General features: G+C 45.9%; 2 protein-coding genes across 13 annotated transcripts in view; one reads left to right on the forward strand and one right to left on the reverse strand.

Moving 5' to 3' along the window:
- The window catches only part of FOXP1 (forkhead box P1), a 508,113-nt gene extending 504,945 nt beyond the window's left edge, over nt 1-3,168 (reverse strand). For 10 of the 12 annotated variants that reach the window (XM_054033884.1, XM_054033881.1, XM_054033896.1 and 7 more), the window contains exons 1-2: nt 3,023-3,168; nt 1,469-1,565 (exon numbers count right to left, since the gene is read on the reverse strand). The gene's annotated coding sequence lies outside the window, so the exon portion shown is untranslated. The remainder of the gene's footprint in view (nt 1-1,468; nt 1,566-3,022) is intronic. The other 2 variants (XM_054033886.1, XM_054033882.1) reach the window with 1 other exon arrangement.
- Nucleotides 3,169-13,391: 10,223 nt separating this feature from the next.
- LOC128841149 (uncharacterized) lies at nt 13,392-15,958 on the forward strand. The gene is made up of 2 exons (XM_054035913.1): nt 13,392-14,388; nt 15,441-15,958. The coding sequence occupies exons 1-2, from the start codon at nt 14,004-14,006 to the stop codon at nt 15,680-15,682; spliced, it is 627 nt and encodes a 208-aa protein (XP_053891888.1). The 5' UTR covers nt 13,392-14,003; the 3' UTR covers nt 15,683-15,958.
- Nucleotides 15,959-25,143: the final 9,185 nt, after the last annotated feature.

A 25,143-nucleotide genomic window follows, 5' to 3' on the forward strand; every position in this document is an offset into this window, starting at 1 on the left:
CCTTAATCTGGGTTGTCAAGGTTCACTTGTTGGAGGCTGTTTACTTTACTTTTTTCAAAAAAGCGATTTTTTTTTTTTTTCCTCCTCTCTCTCATACAATGACTAATCCAAAGACTAAGGGGAAAGAATGCTGCCAATGCAAGATGTTAAAGCTACACTACCTTTTTTGCAATGTGATTTTAGCCGACACCTTTTGAATGGTGACTAGTGGAGATTCCTCCCCAACCCATCACCCCCATTTCATTCTATATAATTGTGCAATAGTTCAAATAAAATTTGGGACAGGGAGGGGGATTTAGAACAGAGAACTTGAAACCAAAAGTTCAAGTTTCCCCTCCTTCCCTGGAGCCCCTCAATCTAGGTTCAAAGATGCATAGTACACTTCCTCCTTGAGATCCACTTTGTTATTGTAGAACTCAAAATATTTGAAAACCTCTCATGCTTAACACGGAAGAAGAACACAGGATTTGCCTTCTCAATCAGATAAATTGTTTGAAATACTTAATAGTATTTTACATCTATTTCTGTTCTCCAATAAAATTAAACCAAAGACAACTACTACCTTAAGGAGTATGAGAAGTACATTTCTTGAAAGACATACTTACTTACAAGTAACTATCTGCCTAGTTAAGATAATGTAATTAGTTATACTGATGTTTTATAAGTCAGATAACCAAAGCAAATTCATAACAGAAAAAGCTAAATTTAAAACAAGTGTCATTTAAAGTTTTTTTTTAAATGAATATAATTATTCAATACTCAAGGATTCAGAATCATCTACTGTAGACACATTGTGCAAATACTGTACACATTACTCATTCACAGAACAGTTACTAAAAGTGAAACCCTAAACTTCTGATAGGATAGGAGATCAAGCCAGAACTCTCCACAGAAGTAGAATTCAGAAGCACTTGTAGCCGTTAAATGAAATGCTTGGTGGGAGCATTATGTTTGACACTGACAGTCATATTGTTTTTAAAAAGTGCCATTTTAAGAGTTTTTTGGTTCACTGAAAGCAAAAAATTGTAAGACCAATGCCTAGAATGAAGGCAGGCTAAAAATCAATACACTTTGTAATCAACCCAGCAACGGTATTTAAACACAATGAGTTGGAAATAATTAATAGTTATAAAGTGGGATGGGGGAGGGAAAGGAAGCATGTCACTGTATTTTATAGCAGCACTTACACTGTTAGCTAAATTCTGATCCCATGTTTTCTTGTTAAAAAAGACAACTCCATGTTTAATACATCCTGCAGCATGTACTTTCCCCCTTCGGTTTCACTGACCTGAAATAAACGTTTCAGCCTGTAGCTTTTGTAAGCTAATCTGTACCCTTTATGATAGATGTTCCCCTGGTTTCTCTTTATTTGGGAGTTTGCTTTTGGAGTGGGGAAGTGTGTGTGTGGGGGGGGGGTGTCCTTTATAGCCTTATATGTAAAAGCCTCCGCCGATTTCCCTATACTTACCGGGAGATAGCAGTGAGAGAGGCTCTGAGTGAATGATCGCCAGTACACAGCTCCTCAGCAAAGGCTGCTGCTGCTCCGGCAGGCAAAACTTTGGGCTCTACGGTCGAGAAGAAACCAGGGGTTCTTTCAACAAGTCTCCAGAAGGCAGGTTTGGTAACGGGGAGGGGGAGAGAAAATGTGCAGTGTTGAGGGGGAGGGGGAGAAAGAAGAGGAGCCGTGAAACACTTGCAAGAAACGGGATCAGGAAATAGATCTCAGGACTGAGTGGTAGTAACAGGATCTAAAAATCTCCCCTCATCGCCGTTCAGCGGAGATCTGCGCTTGCAGAGTTGCCCCAGGGGGCAGGGGGCAAGTGGCAGGGTTGGGGCTGGAGTTGCAAATGTTTATTCAAACACTTCATCTCAGAAGAGAGGGAGGGAGGCTGGCAACGGAGCAGGCACCGAAGGCTGGGGACGATGCGCGGTGCTGGGCTATGTGTGTGTGTGTGTGTTAGTGTTACACTGGCGGGGGTGCCCGGGAACGCCGGGCGCAGAGTCATCTGGGCTGAGTGCTCTGGAAGCGACAACAGGTGGTACTGGATGGGCAGGGGCGGGAGGCAGGACTTGCTCCGGCAGTGGCAACAAGGCGGGGGGGAGTGAGGGAAATCAAGGTCCCCGTTGCGCTGGGGGAAAGAGGACAGTCACTGGCCGCAACTTCTCCGCACGCTGCCTGCAACCGCGCCGCGTGTGCGCCCCTCCAGCCAGAGCCCCCAGCTCCGCGCGCGCAACTCCCGCGGGGCAGGGATCGCGCCCGCCGCCTTGCGACAGCCCCGGCTCCCGGGAAAGCGCCGAGCCCAAGCCTGGGGACGCTCAGCGGCGCGGCCGGCCCCCTGCGTGCGCGTGGGCTGGGCTCGGGGCGGGGGTGTAACTGAGCGGGACCTTCCCACCCTTCCCTCCGCCCCATGTCTGGAGGGTCCCCGGGGGCGCCCGCGCGCTCCTCCCCGGGGCGCCACTCCGCGGGAGCGCACCGCGGCGTGACACCCGCGCGAGCGGCGGGCGAGCCCAGCCCCTGCGTGCGCGGAGGGGCGGGTGCGCCCAGGGCCCGTGCGCTGAAGTTCACGGGGAGGGGGCAGAAGATGGATAAAAAGTTTCTAAAGTGAGAGCAGAAGGGGGGGAGAAGTTGGTTTCCCCCCCCCTCGCTCCCTTCAGCGCCAGGGGAACGGCGTGTCCTCCCCCACCCCCCGGCAGCAGCTCCCCGTCCCGGCTCGCCGCGCTCCCGCAGCGGGGCGCTGCGCTGGGGGTGGCTGGTGGGGCTGCTCCGGCGGCAGTGGCCAGCGGCCAGCCCCAGAGGTGAAGGAGCCGCCGCCTCTCCCATTGCATCGGCTCTGATTTATGCAAACAGCCCGGCGGCCAGCGCGCATCCCCCGCCAGCAGCCAGGGGGAGGGGGGCACGTGGAGGCTCGGGATGGGGGGGATGGAAGGAGTTAGGGGGCTGGCGGAGAGGGGGGGAAGAAAAGTGAAACAAACAAGAAGGCGCCTGAAAAGTGGAGGGGAAAAGCCGAAAAGCCAAACTCACCCGCTGGAGACGGCCTGTCGGTGCCCACTACGGGCTCCCCCAGCGCGGGTGAGTCTGCCTGCCCGTCCCTCCCTGTACTCTAGCCGGGCAAGCCCCATGCGCCGAGCCTGGGCAGCAGGCACAGCGTGCAACAGCCGCACAATAAATAACAATAGAGCCCTCCGCTCGGGACTAGCTTCCAGGGGAGCCCAGCGCCTGGCAGGGCCAGCCCCGCTCCCAGCCCCCGCCGCTCCCGGCTCGGCTCCAGGCGCCTTGCGCGGCCACTCTGGAGTTTGGCGAGAGGGAGGAAGAAGGAGGTAAAGCTAGAGGGGGGGGAGAGAAATAACACCCCCGCGGAGGGAGATGTTGTTATTTTTTGCTGTTATGAGTCTCTGACGTCACATCCACCTGCTGGGTAAACAACAAGGCTCGGTGCAAAGAAAAACACACACACACACACACACACAGCTCGCAGTTGCAAAGGAGGCAGAGGAGCCGGGGGGCGCAGCGCAGCGCAGCCAAGCGCGAGGGGGGAGACCCGGGGCACAAGGGCTGCGGTGGTGTCGTTCGGCTAAAGGGGGAGACGGGGACACAACCGAGCTGGGGCAAAGGGGGACGCGGGTGGGGGGCTAGCGAGCGGGGCGAGCAAACTGTTGGCTGGGGCTTGTTCCCGTCCAGAGGCGGGAGCGAGGGGGAGATGGGTCGGGGTGCTGGAGAGATCTGGAGCGAGCGCCGGGCAGAAAGTGCGAGCGCTTCGGAGGCAGCGCCGAAGCGAGAGGCTTCTCCCCTCTCGTTTTTTTCGGCACTTGATCCAATGAAAGCAGGCGAGTTCGGGAGGTGAAAGTTCAGCCGAAGGACAAACCCCAGTGTGCAAGGAAACGGGCGTGTACCGCGAGCGAGTCTCTCATTACAAAGGGCACGGAGCTAGGTTACACGCGCGCTGGGGCTGGGGTGAGTCCGGGCCAGGCGCCGCTGGGAGAAAGTGCCTTAAAATCGCGAGTCGCTTGTTTGTTTCCCTCCCCCTTCGCTGCTCCTTCTAGGAACAGGCTCAGAGTCTGGGGCGATGCATTGTTTAACACAAGTTACCTGCTGTGGCAGAGATACCGGTCAGGAGGAAAGTGTTGAGGGTAGTTTACATCCAGTGCTCAGGGGGAAAAAAAAAAGTGATGAGATTTGTTAGTGTGTTGCAACCAGGCTTGAAGTTAAATCGCCTGAGAGAAATCCAATAAAGGAGGCAAGGGATGCTGAATAAATGCTGCTTTATTTCTAAAGTCTTAGCACTAAATTAACTCCCATCCTTAAAAAAAAAGGAAAAATAAAAGGGGATGGGGGAATAGGATGGGTACCACTGAAGATTCATATCACCAAGGCCATAGCAGTAAGTGACTAGTTCATAGTATGTTGGCATTTCTTTCATTAATCCAGTTTGGAACAGTTAGGTTGCAGTCTTGCTGCTCACAAACCTCTGTGTTTTTTAAACACTTTTATTTCATATTAACCCATAACATGATCGAGGCCTTTCTTTAAAAAAAATCAATTTATAACCAGTTTGAAAAGTAATAATTTTGCACTATCAATTATAATTCAGGGCCTTTTAGGAGGCTCGCAAAGCACTTTGCAAAATATAATTAAGCTTCCCAACATCCCTCTAAGGTGGGGGGGAAATTACCCTGTTTTATAGATAGGTATGTGAGGCACAGAGAGGCTACATTAACAGCCTAAAATCACACAACAAGTCAGTAGTAAAGCCGGAAATAGAATCCAGAATTCCTGACACACACACACACCAGTCTTATAGGTTCTAAGCACTCCCTCTCTACAGTGCTTACTATAAAGACCCACTTGCACAGCTCTATTGTTAATCAATAATATGTATAAAATAAACAATAAATATGTTCCTATTTTACAGAGGAAAGTAGGTGATTAGTAAACCAAAGGCCCATTCCTAAAAAGTGTTAAATGAGATGCCCATACTCCCTATTGCTGCATGACTTGAGACCTTACAGGATCTTGCCTCAGCCTGCATTCCATGTTTAGAACAAAATTCCCATTGATCTCGGTAGATGTTTTGACTGAGGAAGGACTGTGGGATTGGATCCTCAGTGTCCATCCAACCGATAATAATAAAACTCATCACTTCAGCAGCTTCATGGTAAAAATGTATTAAGTTAAAAAAAAAAAAAAGCTGAAATTTTTTAACTCAGTCAATTGTTCCAAGTGTTAAAGACAGTATTACTAATACCTAATAGTGTTATGCCCAAGTACCATTTCGCTTATATGGTATGAACCACACTGGCATGAATGAAGAGAGTTAAAACATAGAACTGTAATTTTGCCATATTTATTCTATATCTGAGTGGCATTTTCTTTGTGGAGTTTAGTTGGACTCTTAGGACTACTGCTGTTCACTTCAGTGATAGTTACTCCTATACAACCAACTGTTGTGTGTCTGACCTAGCATATGACACTGCAAAGTGTACAAGAGATCAACAAACTCCAAGCATGAAATGCTGGTCCCATTGAAATCAATGGCAGTTTTGCCAGGGACTTCAACAGGGCCAGGATTTCGCCCTAAGTGACAAATTGAGGAACTGACAGGCCCTACCCATTGGGTGGTGTTAAGAATCCCACTAGTTAAAATTATAAATGTAGAATTTTTCCTGCTAACCCCCCTACACAATCTCTCTTATACTTATTCTGAATGAAGAATGTCAATTAGTGTCTGATGTTTGAGAGGGCTGCATACAGAATGCCCAACAGAGATCAGTTGTGTAGACTGAAGATGAACATTTTACTCTTCCACTCTAAAATGTTCAGCTTACCCTGTGAGTAGCTACAATAAGTGATGTGTTGAAGCATCACACCGTTTCAGAAATAAAGATAATGGCCAGATTTATAAAAGAAGGTGCTTAAAGCTAGACTCCTAAATTTATATTTAGGTATCTAAATCAGTGGCCTCATTTTCAGAGGTGCTGAGGACCCAGAAACATCCAGTGTAATAGTGTGACAGCAATTCTGCAGCATTCTGTAAAGAACAATTTAGATGGCAATTGATTCTAGGAATTATTGAGCAACATACCCAGTTAGCAGAAATTATTTTCTTTCAACTAAGTGGAAACTGTTAATAATCTCATTTTGTCCATTTCTTTGCTTTTTGGTAATTGCACTCACCCCATTTTTGGCTTTCAGCAGGTTTGAAACAAGGTTCTCACTAAATGTTGCTCTCTCTGATTTTGTATATTTCAGTGTCTAGTCAGCTGAAGTGGTGAAGAACTGCATGTCCATTTACTATATGTTAGTGGGGAACTTAACTGCTTCTTAACATATTGTTCATTTTCAACACTGTCACGTTGCATTCATATAGAGCACATTTTAATTTCTTGATCAGTAATCAAGTGGAAGTTTCTTCTTGGCAAATTAAAGCAGGAAGATTTTCACACAAAAGAAAGGGCATAGTAGTAGAACGCCACCTTTTGGCAGAAAAAGTAAATACTGTAGAAGCATATTTCGAAGATGCTTCTGATGTGCAATTACACTTTAAATTACACTAATGACAAAGTACTTATGCCTAATTCATTATATTTTAAATAATTAAGAGGAAAATCATCGCAAATAAATATTTGCAAAGACAAAGATGGTTTAGCTGTACTTTAAGAGTAATCTTCAAAGAGAGTAAGTACATAATTTCATTATGTCATTGTATTACTAAATAGACTCAATTATCAAAAAGCAGCAACAAAATACTAGCCTTCACAATCTACCCCACCCACTTGACGTACAGTGGAATATGTTATAGATGTGTGTGATTGGAAAAGGCAGGTTACATTTTTGTAATATAATTAGGGTCTTTTTCCACCATTTTTCCATTTTACTTCATTGTTTTCTGATAGGAAATTACAGCAGGAGAAAATATATAGTGCAATTCTTAGACCATAGCTTGCACATAAATAGAAGCTATTTTTTCTCTTACTGAAGTGCTTTAGAGGTATTTGTTATACATTTAAACCCAGAATAAACTTTGTTTATTGTAAACTTCTTGGCTCTTGTTTTTAACTATGCAAATTTAAATCAGTATATTAACTCTATAAAACGTGATTAATTCCATAGACAATAAGAGCAGTGGGACTTCTCCCTCCCCCTCCACCAAGGCAGGCTGCTAATTGCACTTGAATTGTTTACCGCTGTATTGTTTTACAAGTGCCTGGAGAAAGAGATGCTTGATATTCCCACCACCACCATGATTATCCCAGGAGCAAATGCTTGGCAGATTTTGGTAAGGGTGTACACACGCTATGACTACAGCTTGTTAGTAAAAAAGAAAAAAATTATGGAGGTGATGACGCCTCTGTAATTATAGGTGTTACTGTTTTAAAGTCAGAATGTTTTCCAAGCTGCTCTAGTGCCACACCTCCAGCATCCCATGAGCAATGCCTCTTCAAATCCTTTCCATTTTAGTCACTGGTTTATGAGGATATACAGAATACCTCAACAAGGCATTGTTGTACACAATGAGAAATTAACTGGAAACAAGTTAGGGCTTCCCTGCTTCTTACTTAGACACAAAGCACAAATGGACACCATGATATTATTGTCTCTATCTATAGAGTATGAAAAGAAATGCAATATGGGACCTCAGGAAAAAAAAAAAGGCACATTGACAAATGAAATGTGTTAGTTTTGCAGCTTGTTTTATATTTTGTGGTTGTTTAAATCAATCATGCCACCATTCTAAGGAGGCATAATTAGAGCAGAGAACTCATGAGTAATCACATCCATTAATTTACAAGAAAATTTCTGCTGCAAAGAAAGTTTGATGTTGGCAATCACTCCAAGACTAAGTATAAAACAAGCGAATGTGAAGAAAGTCAGATCCTTATGACAATAGACACTGTTCAAAAGACAGAAGATGCAATCTTGCCTGTCAGACTGTGTTTATGAGAGAAGGTAAATAAGGCCAGACATTTCTTTGGCCCCGCTAATTTCTGGGATGTGAAGGCTCAGCTTTGTGATCCAAGTGGTGATAAGTTTTACAAAGGCATAAAGACCTACACTAAGGGCCTGATCCGGCCCCAAGTGAAGCCATTGGCAACATCCCCATTGACTTCAATGGGGGCAATATTCATTTTAATATGGGGAAGCAGGTTGGGGTGGGAACAAGAAAATATAGTTGTCCCCAATGAGAGTTGTAGCCAAAGCAAGATTGTTTTAAAAATTCAGTTGTGGTTTATGTCCTTCCCTCACAAGAAAGCTGGTGACATAAAACTAACGTGTACTTAAAAATCCTGGGCCACGTTTTTCAGAAGCGCATAGGACCCAGCATCTGCCCTTGTTCCCAGATTCTGTCTAGCCCATTGTTCTCAGTGGGAGCTGAGCACTTTTAAAAGTCTAGCCCCTTGGCTGCATTGAAGGCCTGATCCTGAAAGCTGTAGAGCAGCCTCACTTCACAACAAAGTTAATGGGAAATGCTTAGCACCTGGCACAATCAGGCTCCAATTAACCAGCATATACTAACCGCAGCTGAATATTAGCCCCCTGCACTCTCCCTGCCATATAAGGGACTGCTAGCTGAATGGAGAGAAGAGATGAGTCGTGAGGAACACAAATTGTCTCTCTGTTCTTCCGTTAGTTGGTGTTTACAAGGGAAACCATGGTGGAGGCCAGTTTTCATTTACAGCTTCATCATCGAAGTGCAGTTAGGCAGGTACATACAGTAGCCTAAATTCTATTCTCCATTATATTGATGTAAATCCGGAGTAACTCCACTGAAGTCAGTGTTGCATCAGTATGAGTGAGAATGGAATTTAGCCCTGGAGTCCTAAGGGCATCCTAGCAGATTGTAAGGGCTAGATTCTCATACCCTTGCTCACGCGGATATTCCATTACGCCATTCACTTAAAGTCTAACAAAAAGTGGCCTTAGCTAACTTGCACACTTTCAGTTGTTCTGGCTTCCAAACAATAGGTATTTTCTTTTCCTGACGGGCAAAGAAAGGGGAGGAATAGCTATTGTATTTGGGTCAGAGTATTAATCTGTCCCATTTTGGTGGAGGTTTTTCAATGCATATGCATTGGAATTAATATCAGTCTCAATTTCTATTGCTTCCTGAATATAAGTATATGATGTACTGTACATGGAGTGGCAAACACCACAAGACATCCAATCTTATAGTACCTCTATGACCAATTCATTTGGAAAACCACAAGTCAGGTCCTCTTGCAGTATTGAACATGTGTAAAATGCTAATATGAGCCATCTTATTTTATTGAGCAAACTGGGATGGAGAGAAGACAAATATAGGATAGGAAATAAATATTGCAGGGAGCAAGGGATTGTTTTAGGCATGAAAAGGGAAAGATTTCAGGGAGAAAGACAGACTACAAGAAAACCATTGTCCACACATTTTTTTACAAGTAATAGGCCAAATACAAACTTAAAAAGAAGTTAAGGTTTTTATTCTCCCCTCAAGGGAGTTCATCACCGCAGTTTCTCAGACCCATTTTTCAGGATCTCCAACTTCTTGCTCTGTTTGAGACTAGGGTATATATTCAAAGGAAGGGAAGGCCTTTGTGTCCAAAGACATACTGTTACATTCTACAAGCTATGGCACACCCAGGTCAGTTCCTCCTTGATAACCCAGTGAACGTTTGTGTGCAGTCCCTCTCATAAAGCAGTCATTGTCCTCGCATTAAAAATAAATGAATCTCCTATCAACCATGTCATATCCGAAGTCCTGTTTCTTCCCACCATAGCTGACCATGCTACGTCATGGCCAAGCCTGTTAAAGTTCAGCACTCTGTAGGGAATGTCAGGTACCCATAATCATCATACTTCTGGGCCAGAGGAATAGCACAAAAGCATATATGTAAGTGAAGGAACAATAATTATTCATATTATGGAAGCACAGCTGTTGAAACAAATAATGCAACACAAGTCTTGACAGTGATAATATACTGTGTTTATTATTTCCCTCCAGTTATAGTCCATGTGAGGCTCAGTCTCCTAGAGGGCAGCGTAAGGTCCATCTCTTGCAGCTGGTTGAAGGTCAAGAGGACAAATGCTGGTGCAGATGGTATTCCCCCTGCTAAAGGTGCTATTCAGGTCTTTTATCCTTGAGGCTCCCTTTGCTTGGAAGCATAGGAGGCCACCAGCAGTCTCCCATGATTATTTTGCTGCAGCAGAACACCTGTCACCTCTTCTTTAGCTTATTAATAATTTCACCATTGGGTTTTCAGACCTTAAAGCCTGATTTTGTTCAAAGCTAGGCCAGGAGTTCATCGGCGGGAGTACAAAGGTTATGAGACTGGCTACCTGTTACTCTGTGACAGACTGCCATCCACCTAGCCTAAAATTATTTTATGTATATTTATTAACCTGGTTTATTATAGCTTTTTCAATAGCAAAACAGAATAGCTGCATGTTAAATTCCATTTGAGCCCATTTCACAGGTTTGTACCTTACTAAAAAAAATAACTTTAAAAGGTGAATTCTTCTGGAAAATGGGACCAAATCATTTCAGTCATTTTTAATTTGTCCTAGTGGGGCAGGGGAAGGGGAGAGCATTGTAACCCCTGAAATACAGTAACTAGTTTAAAATTTATGGAGTTATGTGACTGCATGGTGCTGTGGATAGGAGTAAAAGAGTTAAACCCCCACCACCCTTTTCTCTTTTTTAAAAGTATGAAGGAAATGTATTAAATACAGCTTTTGTTAACATAAAAACTTTCAGTTTCTCATTGCAATATTAAACTCCTCCAAATCATAAATATGTAGTAATATGGCCAAGTTCACTTTGCAATGAGATTAACTTCAGTTCCTGACTTTCTTATGGTTAAATCCTAAATCGTGGTGTTGCATTAATGTAGATTTTTTGCAACAGTCGTCTTCTGGCATAATGCTGGTTTAAGATGAAATCCTGGCCCCACTGGAAGCCAACGGAAGTTTTGCTATAGACTTCCATGGGCCAAGATTTCACCCGTGGAGACTATGGGCCACTGTATCTTTCTACACCAAGTCTATAGCCATGCCATTTTCTCTGGTTCTCCATTCTTGTGGTTCCACGCCTACTTTTTGAATTGATTTTCTGTCTCTGATGACAGCACCACTTCTTCAACAAACATCCTGTCTGTAAAGAGTCCTCTATGGTTAAATTCTCATCCCTCTGCTCTTTTCTGTCTTCCTTTTCACCTTAACTAGAACTTATGCTTTAATATGACTCTTCTTCACACAGCGTACAGTCAACTTGTGGAACTCCTTGCCTTGAGGAGGTTATGAAGGCTAGGACTATAACAGCGTTTAAAAGAGAACTGGATAAATTCATGGAGGTTAAGTCCATTCATGGCTATTAGCCGGGATGGGTAAGGAATGGTGACCCTAGCCTCTGTTTGTCAGAGGGTGGAGATGGATGGCAGGAGAGAGATCACTTGATCGTTACCTGTTAGGTTCACTCCCTCTGGGGCACCTGGCATTGGCCACTGTTGGAAGACAGGATACTGGGCTAGATGGACCTTTGGTCTGACTCAGTATGGCCATTCTTATGTTCTATGACTCCTTTAATACTTCTCCGTGTCTATCCTGATGAAGTAAACTTAAATCGCAACTTCCTTAAGCTAAGGAAGCTTCAAAGGAGTAGTACTGCTTTTGGCCTAGAGTCAGCTATTCAAACACTACTCCATCTCTCCTCAGACTTTTCTGTGTACCGCACTGGTCCAGAGGGGGTCCTTACAATCCCAGCAGTGAAGACAGGTATCACGTTACCAGCATGGTAAAGACCATGCAAGAGAGATTATGTAAATGTTAGTATGGGGATGACAATGGTAACATCTGTGCTAAGTCCCTGGATATGCACAGTGTAAAGAGAGGGCCTGATCCAAAGCCCATTGAAGTCAACAGGGGTCTTGCTCTTGACTTCAGTTACCTTAGGATCAGCCCTAGATGTATTGAGGCACCAGCGCAGACTGACTGAAATGAGTGCCCATCCAGACACTAAGAGTGGCAGGACTATTGCAGACTTGACCCTTGAATACATATTAAACATTACATTAGTCTCTCGTCTCCTTTTTGGAAGTGAATATTAGAACTGGACAAAGATTAAAACAAATATCTTGCATTACTGTGGCATTTATAGGGCAGTGCAAAGCCATTATCCTGCGACACGCAATGAACTACCTCTGGATACCTAGTGGAGTTTCAAATTCTGATTAGATCACAGGTACAAATTAAATTTGATGGCCTCTTCACAATCCACCCTGCCATTCTCTTAATTAACTACACTTCCCATAAGCTTAATTGTGATGGCAACATGGTAATTTAAAGATGGTATCTGCCTTTTTTCCACAGAGGATACATTTTTTTGTCCTTGTTGATCTCAAACTTGCACAGCACCCTGTGATATTATTGGGTCTAAAGTCTTGCATTATTTTTAACCCTATGGTCCTGCATCAGCCATTAAGGTTTCCACTGCAGTTACATGTCTGTGAAAACAGCAACCCCTGTGTCTCCATTGGAGCAACATATATTGGTTATTGGTGAATAACTGCCAGGAATAAGAGGGATGAGGGATAAGAGAGAGAAGCAAATCATGTTCCTGGTGGTTCTAACCCTCTGGCAGTGAGCAGGTTAAACCCCACTATGCTGCCATCCCTGCACCAGATTGGTTGTTCTAGCATTGTGGGACCCTGGACTGTGCTCTCCTTGTCCATTTTGACCTATATCTGACGTTAGCATTGCAAATTATGTCTGTTGCCATTCACCTAGTCAAAGTGAATGGACAGAAACAAGACAAAAAGCGTTGCAAAGATGATACTAATGGAAGGGGGGGAGAATCTGAATTACATGTAATTAATTATTTTTTATGTAAAAACCGTAATAGTGTGGTGGTTCTTGAAAAATCATTTAAAGCCTCTTTTCAAAAGAGCAGCCTCCCCTGTTAGTAATCTTCTTTTCTGTGCTGCCAGTATGAATTGTGATATGCAACTTCCTTATTGGCCCATTGCCAGCATTTGCAGGCTGATATCCGACTGTCCAAAAGACCTAAGTAGGATAATCTTGTGTCCTCCTTCTAAATGGATAACTTCACATGACCAGGAACCCTGGCAACCTACTGAACATTTTGGTGGGAAATTGTCAGATTTAAGCCAAAGTTGTGCAGATGATGACAGAAAATGTAATACAACTGGGGAGAAGTTTCAGATTAAATAGATTAAGTAAATTTGTTTCTTAGCTTGCAAAATGATAAATTAATTTGATTTCAACATATCAGCATCACCTTTCCCAGCCTTGAGGCATCTTGATAGATAATTATAAACACACGCCGATGAAGACAAGCAGGAGGAGCTGTAGCAAAGCAATGGCATTTTCTCTGCACAAAAGAAACTGGTCCACATAACCAAAAGTCACAGCTCCACAGAAACCCTCCACCTCTCAGCCATTCATCTCACCCAACTCCCCATACACTCCCTTTCCATTTGTTTTAAAGGCCTGGTCTACACTACGACTTTAATTCGGATTTAGCAGCATTAAATCGAATTAACCCTGCACCCGTCCACACAACGAAGCCATTTAATTCGAAATAAAGGGCTCTTTAAATCGATTTCTGTACTCCACCCCGACGAGAGGAGTAGCGCCAAAATCGATTTTATCATTTCGAATTAGGGTTAGTGTGGCCACAATTCGATGGTATTGGCCTCCGGGAGCTATCCCACAGTGCACCATTGTGACCGCTCTGGACAGCAATCTGAACTCGGATGCACTGGCCAGGTAGACAGGAAAAGCCCCGCGAACATTTGAATTTCATTTCCTGTTTGCCCAGCGTGGAGAGCACAGGTGACCACAGATAGCTCATCAGCACAGGTAACCATGCAGGCCGATAATCGAAAAAGAGCACCAGCATGGACCGTACGGGAGGTACTGGATCTGATCGCTATATGGGGAGAGGATTCAGTGCTAGCAGAACTTTCATTCAAAAAGACGAAATGCCAAAACTTTTGAAAAAATCTCCAAGGGCATGATGGAGAGAGGCCACAATAGGGACTCAGATCAGTGCCGCGTGAAAGTCAAGGAGCTCAGACAAGCCTATCAAAAAACAAAGGAGGCAAAGGGTCGCTCCGGGTCAGAGCCGCGGACATGCCGCTTCTACGACGAGCTGCATGCAGTTCTAGGGGGGGCCGCCACCACTACCCCACCTCTGACCGTGGATTCCGAGGCAGGGATAATCTCATCAGCTACACCTGAGGATTCTGCGGACGGGGAAGAGGAGGAGGAGGAGGACGAGCTTGCCGAGAGCACCCAGCACTCCGTTCTCCCCAACAGTCAGGATCTTTTTCTCAGCCTGACTGAAGTACCCTCCCAACCCAGTATTCAAGACCACGACCCCATGGAAGGGACCTCAGGTGAGTTTACCTTTTAAAATATAAAACTTGTTTTAAAAGCAAGGGTTTTTAATGATTACTTTGTCCTGAGGACTTGGGATGCATTTGCAGCCAGTACAGCTACTGGAAAAGTCTGTTAACGTGTCTGGGGATGGAGCGGAAATCCTCCAGGGACATCTCAATGAAGCTCTCCTGGAGGTACTCCAAAAGCCTTGCCACAAGGTTTCTGGGCAGTGCAGCCTTATTCCGTCCTCCATGGTAGGACACTTGACCGCGCCATGCTTGCAGCAAGTAATCTGGTATCATTGCATGACAAAGCCTGGCAGCGTATGGTCCCGGTGTTTGCTGGCATTCAAGCAACATCCGTTCTTTATCTTGCTGTGTAATCCTCAGGAGAGTGATATCGCTCATGGTAACCTGGTTGAAATACGGGAATTTAATTAAGGGGACAGAGGTGGCAGTTCCTACTGGGCTGTTTGCCTGTGGCTGAAAAGAAATCCTTCCCTGCAGTTAGCCAAGTGCAGGTGCAGGGTGGAATTGGCCCAGAGCTTTTCGTGTTTGGCTAGCAGGGATCTTCCCTGATACCAGCCACGTGGTGCGGGGAGGGGTAAAGCGATCATCCCAGAGAATTCATGGCGGGGTGGGGGGTGTTAGTTTGGTTCCTGCAGGGATCTTCCCTGATACCAGCCACGCGGTGGGGGGAGAGATAAAGCGATCATCCAGAGAATTGGAGTGGGGGGGTGGTTAGTTTGTTTTCTGCTGCTGAATGTTAACAGGAAAACTGCAGCACTCAACGGGCTTTGCTTGGTATGTGGGAAAGGAGGGCGCAGAAGCTGAAAGACAATGGCTTACCATGGCCGCATGCAAGCCGAATTCTGTTGCCCGGACCTGCGTCTGTGATCTCTAGCAGCAAAGCCACAGGCACTCAATATTAAGAGGCAAAATGCGACCTTGCACAGAAATCACATGTGCTATGTAATGTGAATAGTGTTGGTCACCGTGAAAGAGTATAAGCATTGTTCTGCAAAATGCATCTTTTTAAAAAAATTCTCTCCTTTTTTCCCTCCCTCTAGCAACTGCAAATTCTTCAAGCCTCCCTCCTCCATCCCGAAGGCTATCACAGATAAGGCGTCGGAAAAAGAAGATGCGAGACGAGATGTTCGCAAAAATCATGGAATCCAACCGCAGTGACAGAGCTCATCTGAACGAGTGGAAGGACACGGTTTCGAAGTATAGGAAAGAAGCCAGTGAACGTGAGGACAGGAGGGACCAATGTGAGGACAGGAGAGACGCTCGAGATGAGAGGTGGCGGTAGGAAGATCAGAGGAGGCAGGATGCAACGCTGGGGCTGCTGCGTGAGCAAACAGACATGCTCCGGCGTCTGGTGGAGCTTCAGGAACGGCAGCAGGATAACAGAGTGCCGCTACAGCCCCTGTATACCCCCCCTCCCCATGTTCCATAGCCTCCTCACCCAGACGTGTAAGAACGCGGGGCGGGAGGCTCCGTACACCTTCCCATTCCACCCCAGTGGACAGCCCAAGCAAAAGGCTGTCATTTTTTTAATGGCCTTTTCCTTCCCGCCGATCCTTCTCCCAAACCCCACCCGGGTTCCCTCCCTCTTTTTATAATCTATTAATAAAGAATAAATTATTTTTAAATGATAGTGACTTTATTTGGTTTGAAAGCAAGCTGGGGGAAGGGGGAGGGTGGGTTCCTTACAGAGAATGAGTCAATAAAGGGGGCGGGTTTTCATGAAGGAGAAACAAACAGATATTTCACACTGTAGCCTGGCCAGTCATAAAACTGGTTTTCAAAGCTTCTCTGATGCACAGCGCTTCCTGGTGTTCTCTTCTAATCGCCCTGGTGTCTGGCTGCGTGTAATCAGCAGCCAGACGATTTGCCTCAGCCTCCCACCCCACCATAAAGGTCTCGCTCTTACTTTCACAGAGATTGTGGAGCACACAGCAAGCAGAAATAACAATGGGGAGATTGGTTTGGCTGAGGTCTGAGTGAGTCAGTAACGATTGCCAGCAACCTTTTAAACGGCCAAATGCACATTCTACCACCATTCTGCACTTGCTCAGCCTGTAGTTGAACAGCTCCTGACTCCTGTCCAGGCTGCCTGTGTATGGCTTCATGAGCCATGGCATTACGGGGTAGGCTGGGTCCCCAAGAATAACTATTGGCATTTCAACATCCCCAACGGTTATTTTCTGGTCCGGAAAGTAAGTCCCTTGCTGCAGCCCTTTAAACAGAGTAGTGTTCCTGAAGATGCGAGCGTCATGAACCCTTCCCGGCCAGCCCACGTTGATGTTGGTGAAATGTCCCTTGTGATCCACAAGTGCTTGCAGCACCATTGAAAAGTACCCCTTGCAGTTTATGTACTGGCTACCCTGGTGCTCCAGTGCCAAGATAGGGATGTGGGTTCCATCTATCGCCCCACCACAGTTAGGGAATCCCATTGCAGCAAAGCCATCTACTATGACCTGCACATTTCCCAGAGTCACTACCTTTCATAGCAGCACCTGAGTGATTGCTTTGGCTACTTGCCTCACAGCAGCCCCCACAGTAGATTTGCCCACTCCAAATTGATTCCCGACTGACCGGTAGCTGTCTGGCGTTGCAAGCTTCCACAGGGCTATCGCCACGCGCTTCTCAACGGTGAGGGCTGCTCTCATCCTGGTATTCTGGCGCTTCAGGGCAGGGGACAGCAAGTCACAAAGTTCCATGAACGTGCCCTTACGCATGCGAAAGTTCCGCAGCCACTGGGAATCATCCCACACCTGCAACACTATGCGGTCCCACCAGTCTGTGCTTGTTTCCCTTGCCCAGAATCGGCGTTCCATGGATAGAACCTGCCCCATTAACAACATGATCTCCAAAGCACCGGGGCCCGCGGTTTGACAGAATTCTGTGTCCGTGTCCATGTCCATGTCCTCATCACACTTGTCGCTGTGCTGACGCCGCCACTGCCTCCTCGCCTAGTTTTTCTGGTCCTGGCTCAGCATAAACTCCACGAGAACGCGCAAGGTGTTTACAATGTTCATGACTGCTGTCTTGAGCTGAGCGGGCTCCATGCTTGCCGTGGTATGGAGTCTGCAGTGTTCACCCAGGAAAAAAGGCGCGAAATGGTTGTCTGCCGTCCGTTGCTTTCATGCAGGGAGGGAGGGAGGGGTGAGGCTGTACCCAGAACCACCTGCGACAATGTTTTTTGTCCCATCAGGCACTGGGATCTCAACCCAGAATTCCAATGGGCGGGGGAGACTGCGGGAACTATGGGATAGCTATGGGATAGCTACCCACAGTGCAACGCTCCAGAAGTCGACGCTAGCCCCGGAACATGGACGCACACCGCCGAATTAATGTGCTTAGTGTGGCCGCATACATTCGACTTTATACAATCTGTTTCCCAAATTCGAATGATATAAATTTGGATTAATCCCGTAGTGTAGACATACCCAAAGGGAGCAGAGTCAAACGTTAAAGGAACAGGTTTTGCAGCATAACCTAGAGGCCAAACTATTTTGACTATTTCAGACTGAAGTCTGTGGGGTGAATTCCAGTCAGGGGCCCCACTGGCAAGACCTTGCCAGCTCTCTCATTTTCCAAGGGAACTGTTAGTCAGGAACCACAGTTGACCTCGACCATGGCAGTGTAACAGACAGGGAAAGTGAGGCACAGAGCAGTGATGTGATTTGCCAAAGGACACACGCCCTTCAATGGCAGAGCTCAGAATCTCAGTCTGGTGTCCTATATACACCAGATCACAACATCTAGCTCTTTAGGTTGCAGATGGTCTTCTCTCTGGTCATGATCTTACAAAGAGATCCAGGCAGAGACTTATGCTCTTCAGGAGTCCCATTAACCCCAAAGGTCCAACCACGGGCATCCTTTTGTAGGATCAGGCCCTATGTTCATAAATAATCATGTAACTGTTTTTCAACAGAAAATTGAATTTTCAACTAAACAGAAGGGGTTTTTTTTGCTGGGAATAGCTGATTTCTGCAGAAAAATTTGACTTTTGGGGTTTTTTTTTAAATGAGAACTGTTCAGTTTTGGTTTTTAACTGAAAAAAAAAAATTTTTTAAACAAAAACAAATGCCTTCATTTTCATCAAAATTTGCAGCAAGAATACAATTTCTAACCAGCTCTACGCTACATGCATTTTTCATAATACCAAAAAGCAGAAGTGACCAGAGAGTGGAAGATCTGTTAGATTATGGAATAGACTCCCAAAAGAAGAGGAGGAAGCCACACTGCTTGGAGCATTTAAAACAAGAAATACACTGTGGGGAACAATCCTGCACTGACAGGGTGTAAGGAGGCATACTCACCACACATAATAGCTCTCCCTTGTGGCAGGGTGCTATGTTGCAAGGCACCATTGTCTCCAGTGCCTCCAGCAGGTCATCTGCCTCCCACTAGGTCTTCCAAGGCTCGGCCCTCCAGCCAAGTCACAAAGTTCAGTCCCCTTCCAGGGTAATAAAATGGTCCAGCTTGAAAGTTCAAAAAATATCCCAACCCAAAAGAACCTTCAGCTCCACCTTCACCCTGGGCTCAATATTCCTTCCATTGCTCTTGCATGGCCGTGCCTTAAAGCTGGTGGAGGAACCCAGGACCAGCCTCTACTCTGGGTTCCAGCCCAGGGACCCTATATAAGCATCTAGGTCTGCTTCTACTTACGTGGTACTGTTTTCCTGGGCTACTACCTACCTCCAATCCCCTTTGCATTGCTTCCCCACAGCTTGTGCTTAACACAGCCTCCCTTTGGATCTCAGACATCTATCTTCTCCCTAGATCCTCCTAGCCCTCCTCTCTCTGCTGAACTAACCACTCTTCTACCCCACCCTCATCTCTGAGGTCTCCCCATTCTGAGTCCCCTCTGCTTCCTTATAGTGCCCAGGTGCATAATCTTCCTTACCCAGCTCTGCCCCCCACCCAGGGTTGCCAACCCTCCAGGATTGTCTTAGAGGCTCCAGGAATTAAAGATTAATCTCTAATTAAAGTTTATATCATGCAATGAAACCTCAAGGAATACGTCCAACCAAAATTAGCAACCCTTCCCTCCTGAGGCCAGGAAGCAGTCAGTCAATCACAGGTACGCCAATTGGCTCTTAACCCCTTGTCTAATAGGTGATGGAAGTAAATCCCCATCACACAGGGGTAGAGCAGATGACCTAATCTGTCTCAAATCTGTACCATCTTTGAGTCGATGAACTCCTATTTTCAACTGGTGAAAAACCTACAGACTAACAAACCAAGACCATCTTAAAAAAAACCACCACCACCCTAATAATAATTAGTGATGCAAAAAGAGACAGCTAAATGGCCACTGTATGTAATTGTGACAATCTGGTCTGTTGTGACAAGTTGCCTGTCATAGTGGAAAGGAAAGATCAAGGGCTGGATTCTCTGGTCTCGCTGAGCCATGCTTGGCATAGAAGTTGGTAAAAGAGTGAGAGGGGATAAAAGTGGCTTAGCCTAGAGCTGAGTCGGGGATGGTTCAGCTTCTCGCACACAGTAGAGCAGACTCCGCACTTGTCTAAGGTGCACTTGGCTGGTCACAGCCCCAAGGAGTCATTCCAACAACTGGAGATCACTGGTTCACAAAGGTGCTGCCATCACAGCTCCCTTTCCCAGGGCTCAGTGGGAGGAGAAATGGGAAGAGGAATTCAAAGAAATCCCTAGACAGCTGATTACGCTGGCTTTATAGTACCTCAGCACCATTAGGGGTCACCAATGGGCTGAGAATCTGTATTCAGACAGCTGGAGCCCAAAATGTCTTGTGGCTACTCTCTAAGCACCAAACTAAGCGTCTCCATATGTGATCAACCAAAACACAACCTATATTAGCGTAACATTACATCAATGGGGGAGACGTTGTTTTAGGTCACATTAGATCTAGTTGGAATATGGTGAGCATTTTCCACCAAAATATTTTGGAAAAAATTGAAATTCTCTTTCCTCCCTCCCCATACATTTTTGGATGAATTTCTTGGTTTAGTTCCAACCCCCCCCCCCCCCCCCAACCAGCCTTTCATCTAAATAAAGGCATATTTTGAAAGAAGCAAAAATGTGATTCCTTAAAATAAAATTAAAATGGCACTTTTTCATTTAAAAATCTGCTGAGATATTTTGACCAGGTTTAGATAATACATAACTCAAGAAAAATAGAGAAATATACCAAAACCAAAAATACTATCAATTAAGAAATACCAGTAGGTTGTGCTGCCATTGTTCATACTCAAAAGAAGATGATAAACTATAGTGCTATCTAAATAAATGAACATAATGTCTTGGACAAAGGCCAGCTTGAGCTAATAATTGGTGCAATGCCATTGCAGCAATTCTCTTGCATGGTGAGAGCTGGTTGAAAGTCACAATTTTCATTCTGCAAGAAATGCAGAAAATCTGAATCAATTTTATTCAGACACACAACAAAAAAGTAGAATTCGCAATAGTTCCTGAAGAAGGAAATAAAAAAATAATTTAGAAATCAAAACATTTTATTTAAAAAAAAAAGGAAAAGGAAAATTGACCCTGGGAGCCCAACCGCTGAGATTTCCAACTCAGCTGTGGCTGAACTGAACCGTGGCAGGAAGCCTAGAGAGTCCCCAGGGTTCTGTTGTATTAATGTCAATGGAATAAATGGTCCCAGTACGTCTATACTTACCTCCGGGTTCGGCGGTAAGCAAGCGATCTTCTGGGATCGATTTATCGGGTCTTGTCTAGACGTGATAAATCGATCCCGGATCGATCCCGAAAGTGCTCGCCGTCGACGCCGGAACTCCTGCTCCGCGAGAGGAGTACGCAGAGTCGACGGGGGAGCCTGCCTGCCACATGTGGACCTTTGGTAAGTACCTTTAAGTTCGAACTAAGGTACTTCGACTTCAGCTACGTTATTCACGTAGCTGAAGTTGCATATCTTAGTTCGAACTGGAGGGTTAGTGTGGACCAGAGTCAAAGGTGCTAACATGACCTTATCACTGCCCAACATTACATAGGCTCGGGGGTTGGTATACAGAGACCTCTGCCTGCTGAGTACCATGGCAATCACACCATTAAACTTCTTTTAAACTTTTAAACTTTTATTAAAAGGTACAGAAAAAGAGAGGGAAAGAGTTAAAGTATTTGAATTGTAATTTATTAAATAAGTGTTTCATTTTTATGATCTCCCTTGTTCCCTTACCCTTAAGATGGAGAGAGCTTTTAAGAAGGAACCCCCTGATTTGACGCTCTCGCTAAGAACTGTCCTTTTTGGGGAAAAGAGAACAAGTTAGGTGAAATGGACTGGAGCTGCTGTTGTTGATTAAAGTCCATTCATGTTTCCTAAAAGACAACCACACGCACAGAGAGTAAAGAGCAGCAAAGGGAGAAAATGCAACTCCGGTGTTGACTCTCATTTGCAACCTCATTGCTGGAAAAAACACACACATGGCACACAGTCTTATTAGCCATGCCGAAACCTGGCAAACTTGTACCAGCATGGAGCGATTTAGGGCATTGCTTTTATCTGCCTCTTTGGTCACAGGCTCCCAGAAGTGTTCCTAAATATAGTCTGGGCTGGCTGAGACACTTTTTATTAGACAGACGGCACAGGGAGAGGAATAGGGAAGAGAAGAAATATGGTGGGGAAGGAAAAGAACACAAAGGGGGCCAGGGGAACAGTTGACAGCAAGAACCAAAGTCTTCCATCTCAGGTGGTGTTCAAGATTTAGCCAAAGCCAGTGGAGGTGGCAGTGTCATCTGGGTCCCTCTCCCTGGCCTGATCTGGTCAGGACGTCTCTGAGAATCAGGACTACAAAGGCCCAACGATGGGGTCCAGGAGACAGAGTCAGCCATGATGATAAAGCTTGCATCTTCTGGTTTACCCGGCTCTGAACCCAGTAGTCGTTGGTCAAACAGCTTCTTAATTTCCCCCTCCCCTTCCCCACAAAATCTTTTCCTTTAAGGCCCCCAAAAGGGAGTGGTGAGTGGAATTGCCCATCCCCTTGTTACTTTGTCCACCAGTTAGGCCTCATTTCTGATGTGCCAATTTTGTTCATTGATTTCCAGTCCCACATTTTTCTTGTTTACCAGATCTAAACACGGACCTTGATTTATAGCAGTCGGTCTGTTTGCTTGGATTAATTCAGTCTGTGTGTTTCTCTTTTGTACCTTTTCCCACAGAGGTGCTGACTTCCCCAGTTCCCCCGGGGTGATCGACCCCCGCTCCACCTCAGGCCCTGCCCCCACTCCACCCTTGCCCCCTCCCTCACCTCTTCCTGCCCCCACTCCTTCTCCCCCCCCCCCCCGAGTGACTCCTGAATGCCGCTGAACTGCTGATCGCAGCGGGTGGGAGGCACTGGTGGGGAGGGGGAGGAGTTGATCAGCAGGGCTGCCGGTGGGTGCTGAGCACCCACTAGTTTTTTCCATGGGTGCTCCAGCCCCAATTGTTTTCCCCATCAACAATTCTTGTTGGAGGTGATTGAGACATTTTATGAACTGTCACTCACATTTCAAAGTTAAGCTCAGAATTAGAGTAAATTTGTAGCCCCAGTTATCACAACCGTTTCCAGGCTCCCTGAAAGGGCTGGGGGGGGGGGGGAAGGAAGGTAGGAAGGGGATAGGGGGCAGATTAATGAACAAACGGAGGGTAAAGGACAAAGCAGCTCTGAGTGTAGGTACTAGGGGTGTCTGTAACCTCCTCCCATGACCGCCCCCCCCCCCATATTGCTGCAGGCAGAGGAATCTCTCGTGATCCTTGCTATAACCCACACATATCACTGGCAGCAGCGTCACATGCTGTTCTCTCTCGGTGGGTCTACAGCTCGGCCTACAGAAGCAACAAAGATTATATCATATCAGCGTGGCCAACTTTTCTAATTTCCTTGAGAGTCACATGAGTCTGGCCATGGCTGAAGCCATAAATCCTCTGGTTTTCCATGGTTTGAACGTTGTGTCCCCTGCCATCCTTGTGCAGCCTCAAAACCTCCCCAGCGAGAGAACAATGTGGTAGAATCTCAGCAAGGCTAAACCTAGACTTTCAGAGGCCTATTACCTCACAGTTGGCTTTCCAGTGAAAGGTGGCTTAACCCAGCGTTTTCACATCTAAGAACCTCTCAGCTGTTTATCGCCACACAAGGTAACTCTCTGGCTAATGCACTACAGGGTCTACCCTACGACTGTAAAATTCTGGGCCAAATTCCCTTCAGGTGCAACCCTCAGATGTCATCAATTTATCTTTGGAGTGGTTTCTTGGTTAGACCTTGTAGTACACAAGTGCACATCATCCCAGATACTCAAACACTTCTGCGCTCACTTCCATTTAAGTGAAACCTGATCCCTATCTCCAAAGGGCACGGCAGTCAGCATGTAGCTATGTATGGAAAGCACAGTACTTTCATCACACCTGCAGCATCACTGCCAGCCTCCCGCAGCCCAGAAAGCCAAAAACAAGCTTGCTATTTGTACAGGAGAATCAAATGTAGTGAACAAAGAGAGTTTTCCAAGTTGTCTCTAGGCCATTGACACCTTCTAAAAATGGCCCGGCACGCCCACACCCCCGCAGGTTTCACTCAGCGCTTATGTTCCAGCACTCCCAAGGGTTTAGATTATTATTATTTTGGTAATACAGTAGTTTATGCTTCTGCCTCCACTTTCACTGGTGGCCATGTTTAATGTTTTCCCACTCGATTCAGCAGAACCTTCAGTATCTGTGAGACCAAGGGTGTCTACACTGCATCTAGGAGTGAGCCTTATAGCCTGGCTCGGCAGACTGGTATTGGCAGGGCTCGCGTTAGCATGCTAAAAATAGTTGCATAGGTATTGGTAGGAGTTCAGGCTCTGAAGCCCAACTCCTCCCTCCCCTCCCTCCCGACTTGAAAGCCAGCCCAAGGTGAAACACGGCTATTTTTAGCATGCAACGCCTGCACAGCTGTTTTTAGCATGTGAGTGTGAGACCCTCCAGCCCAAATCCGTGGGCCCAGGCTGGGAGGCTCACTGCCAGATGCAGTCTAGACATACCCCCAAGTGATCCGTCTGGTTCTCCCGAGAATCTCTTTCCCCCTCTGCTGTAAAAGCAAAGTGGAATCCCAGCTCAGTCACCACTTCCAAAATCCCACAGTCTCAGAAAGAGGGAAAGCGCTGCAGCAGATACACCAAAACTAGTAGTCGCCTCCCAAGATCTGCCTATACCTGACTTCAAGTAATGTTCCACAAGCCTCTCCTTTTTGGCATCACTGCTGTTTTTTCCTAGGGTAGTGGCAATGCCACTGAACACACAAACTTCAAAGTAAAACAAAAAACAAAAAGACACAAACTCCAGTGCCAGAGAAACGTGCCTGCAGGTGAGACAACTAGCTTCACAAATATGCAGACATAAACACTTCCCGCATGCCACTTTGCCAGCAACTGTATTGTTGATTGTACACGTTGTACCTTTCATTCATGTGGGTTGTTAAGACCGTTTAGGAGACGGGAAAGTCCTTTAACCCAGTATTGCAGGCACAGGCAGGTGTAAATTGGAGATTAGTGGGAGCAAAACTTCCCTTGATCTGCTAAAAGCAGAAGTGAACCTCCCTGCCTCTCCCTGGCTTGGAAAAGCAGAGCTTCTTCACAGCAACTCTTCCTCCTTGACAGGTGCCAGGAGAACTCTCCCTCCTCTGTGCATCTGCTCTAACCAGTGGGCTCAGGGAGGGTGAAAAATATATATATATATATATATTTTTTTTCACAGCTTCTCCCCTCATCCTGCCAATCCAATCTGTTTGGTGTGGTTTCTGCATCCTCCAAATT

Source organism: Malaclemys terrapin, chromosome 7 (genome assembly GCF_027887155.1).
Source record: "Malaclemys terrapin pileata isolate rMalTer1 chromosome 7, rMalTer1.hap1, whole genome shotgun sequence".
Taxonomy (NCBI): Eukaryota; Metazoa; Chordata; order Testudines; family Emydidae; genus Malaclemys; species Malaclemys terrapin.

Bases quoted from the DNA above. Each gene is read 5' to 3' on its own strand.
- LOC128841149 (XM_054035913.1), top strand. From the start codon at position 14,004: ATGATGGAGAGAGGCCACAATAGGGACTCAGATCAGTGCCGCGTGAAA. The intron at 14,389-15,440 runs GTGAGTTTACCT...CCCTCCCTCTAG, and splicing joins CCCCATGGAAGGGACCTCAG to CAACTGCAAATTCTTCAAGC.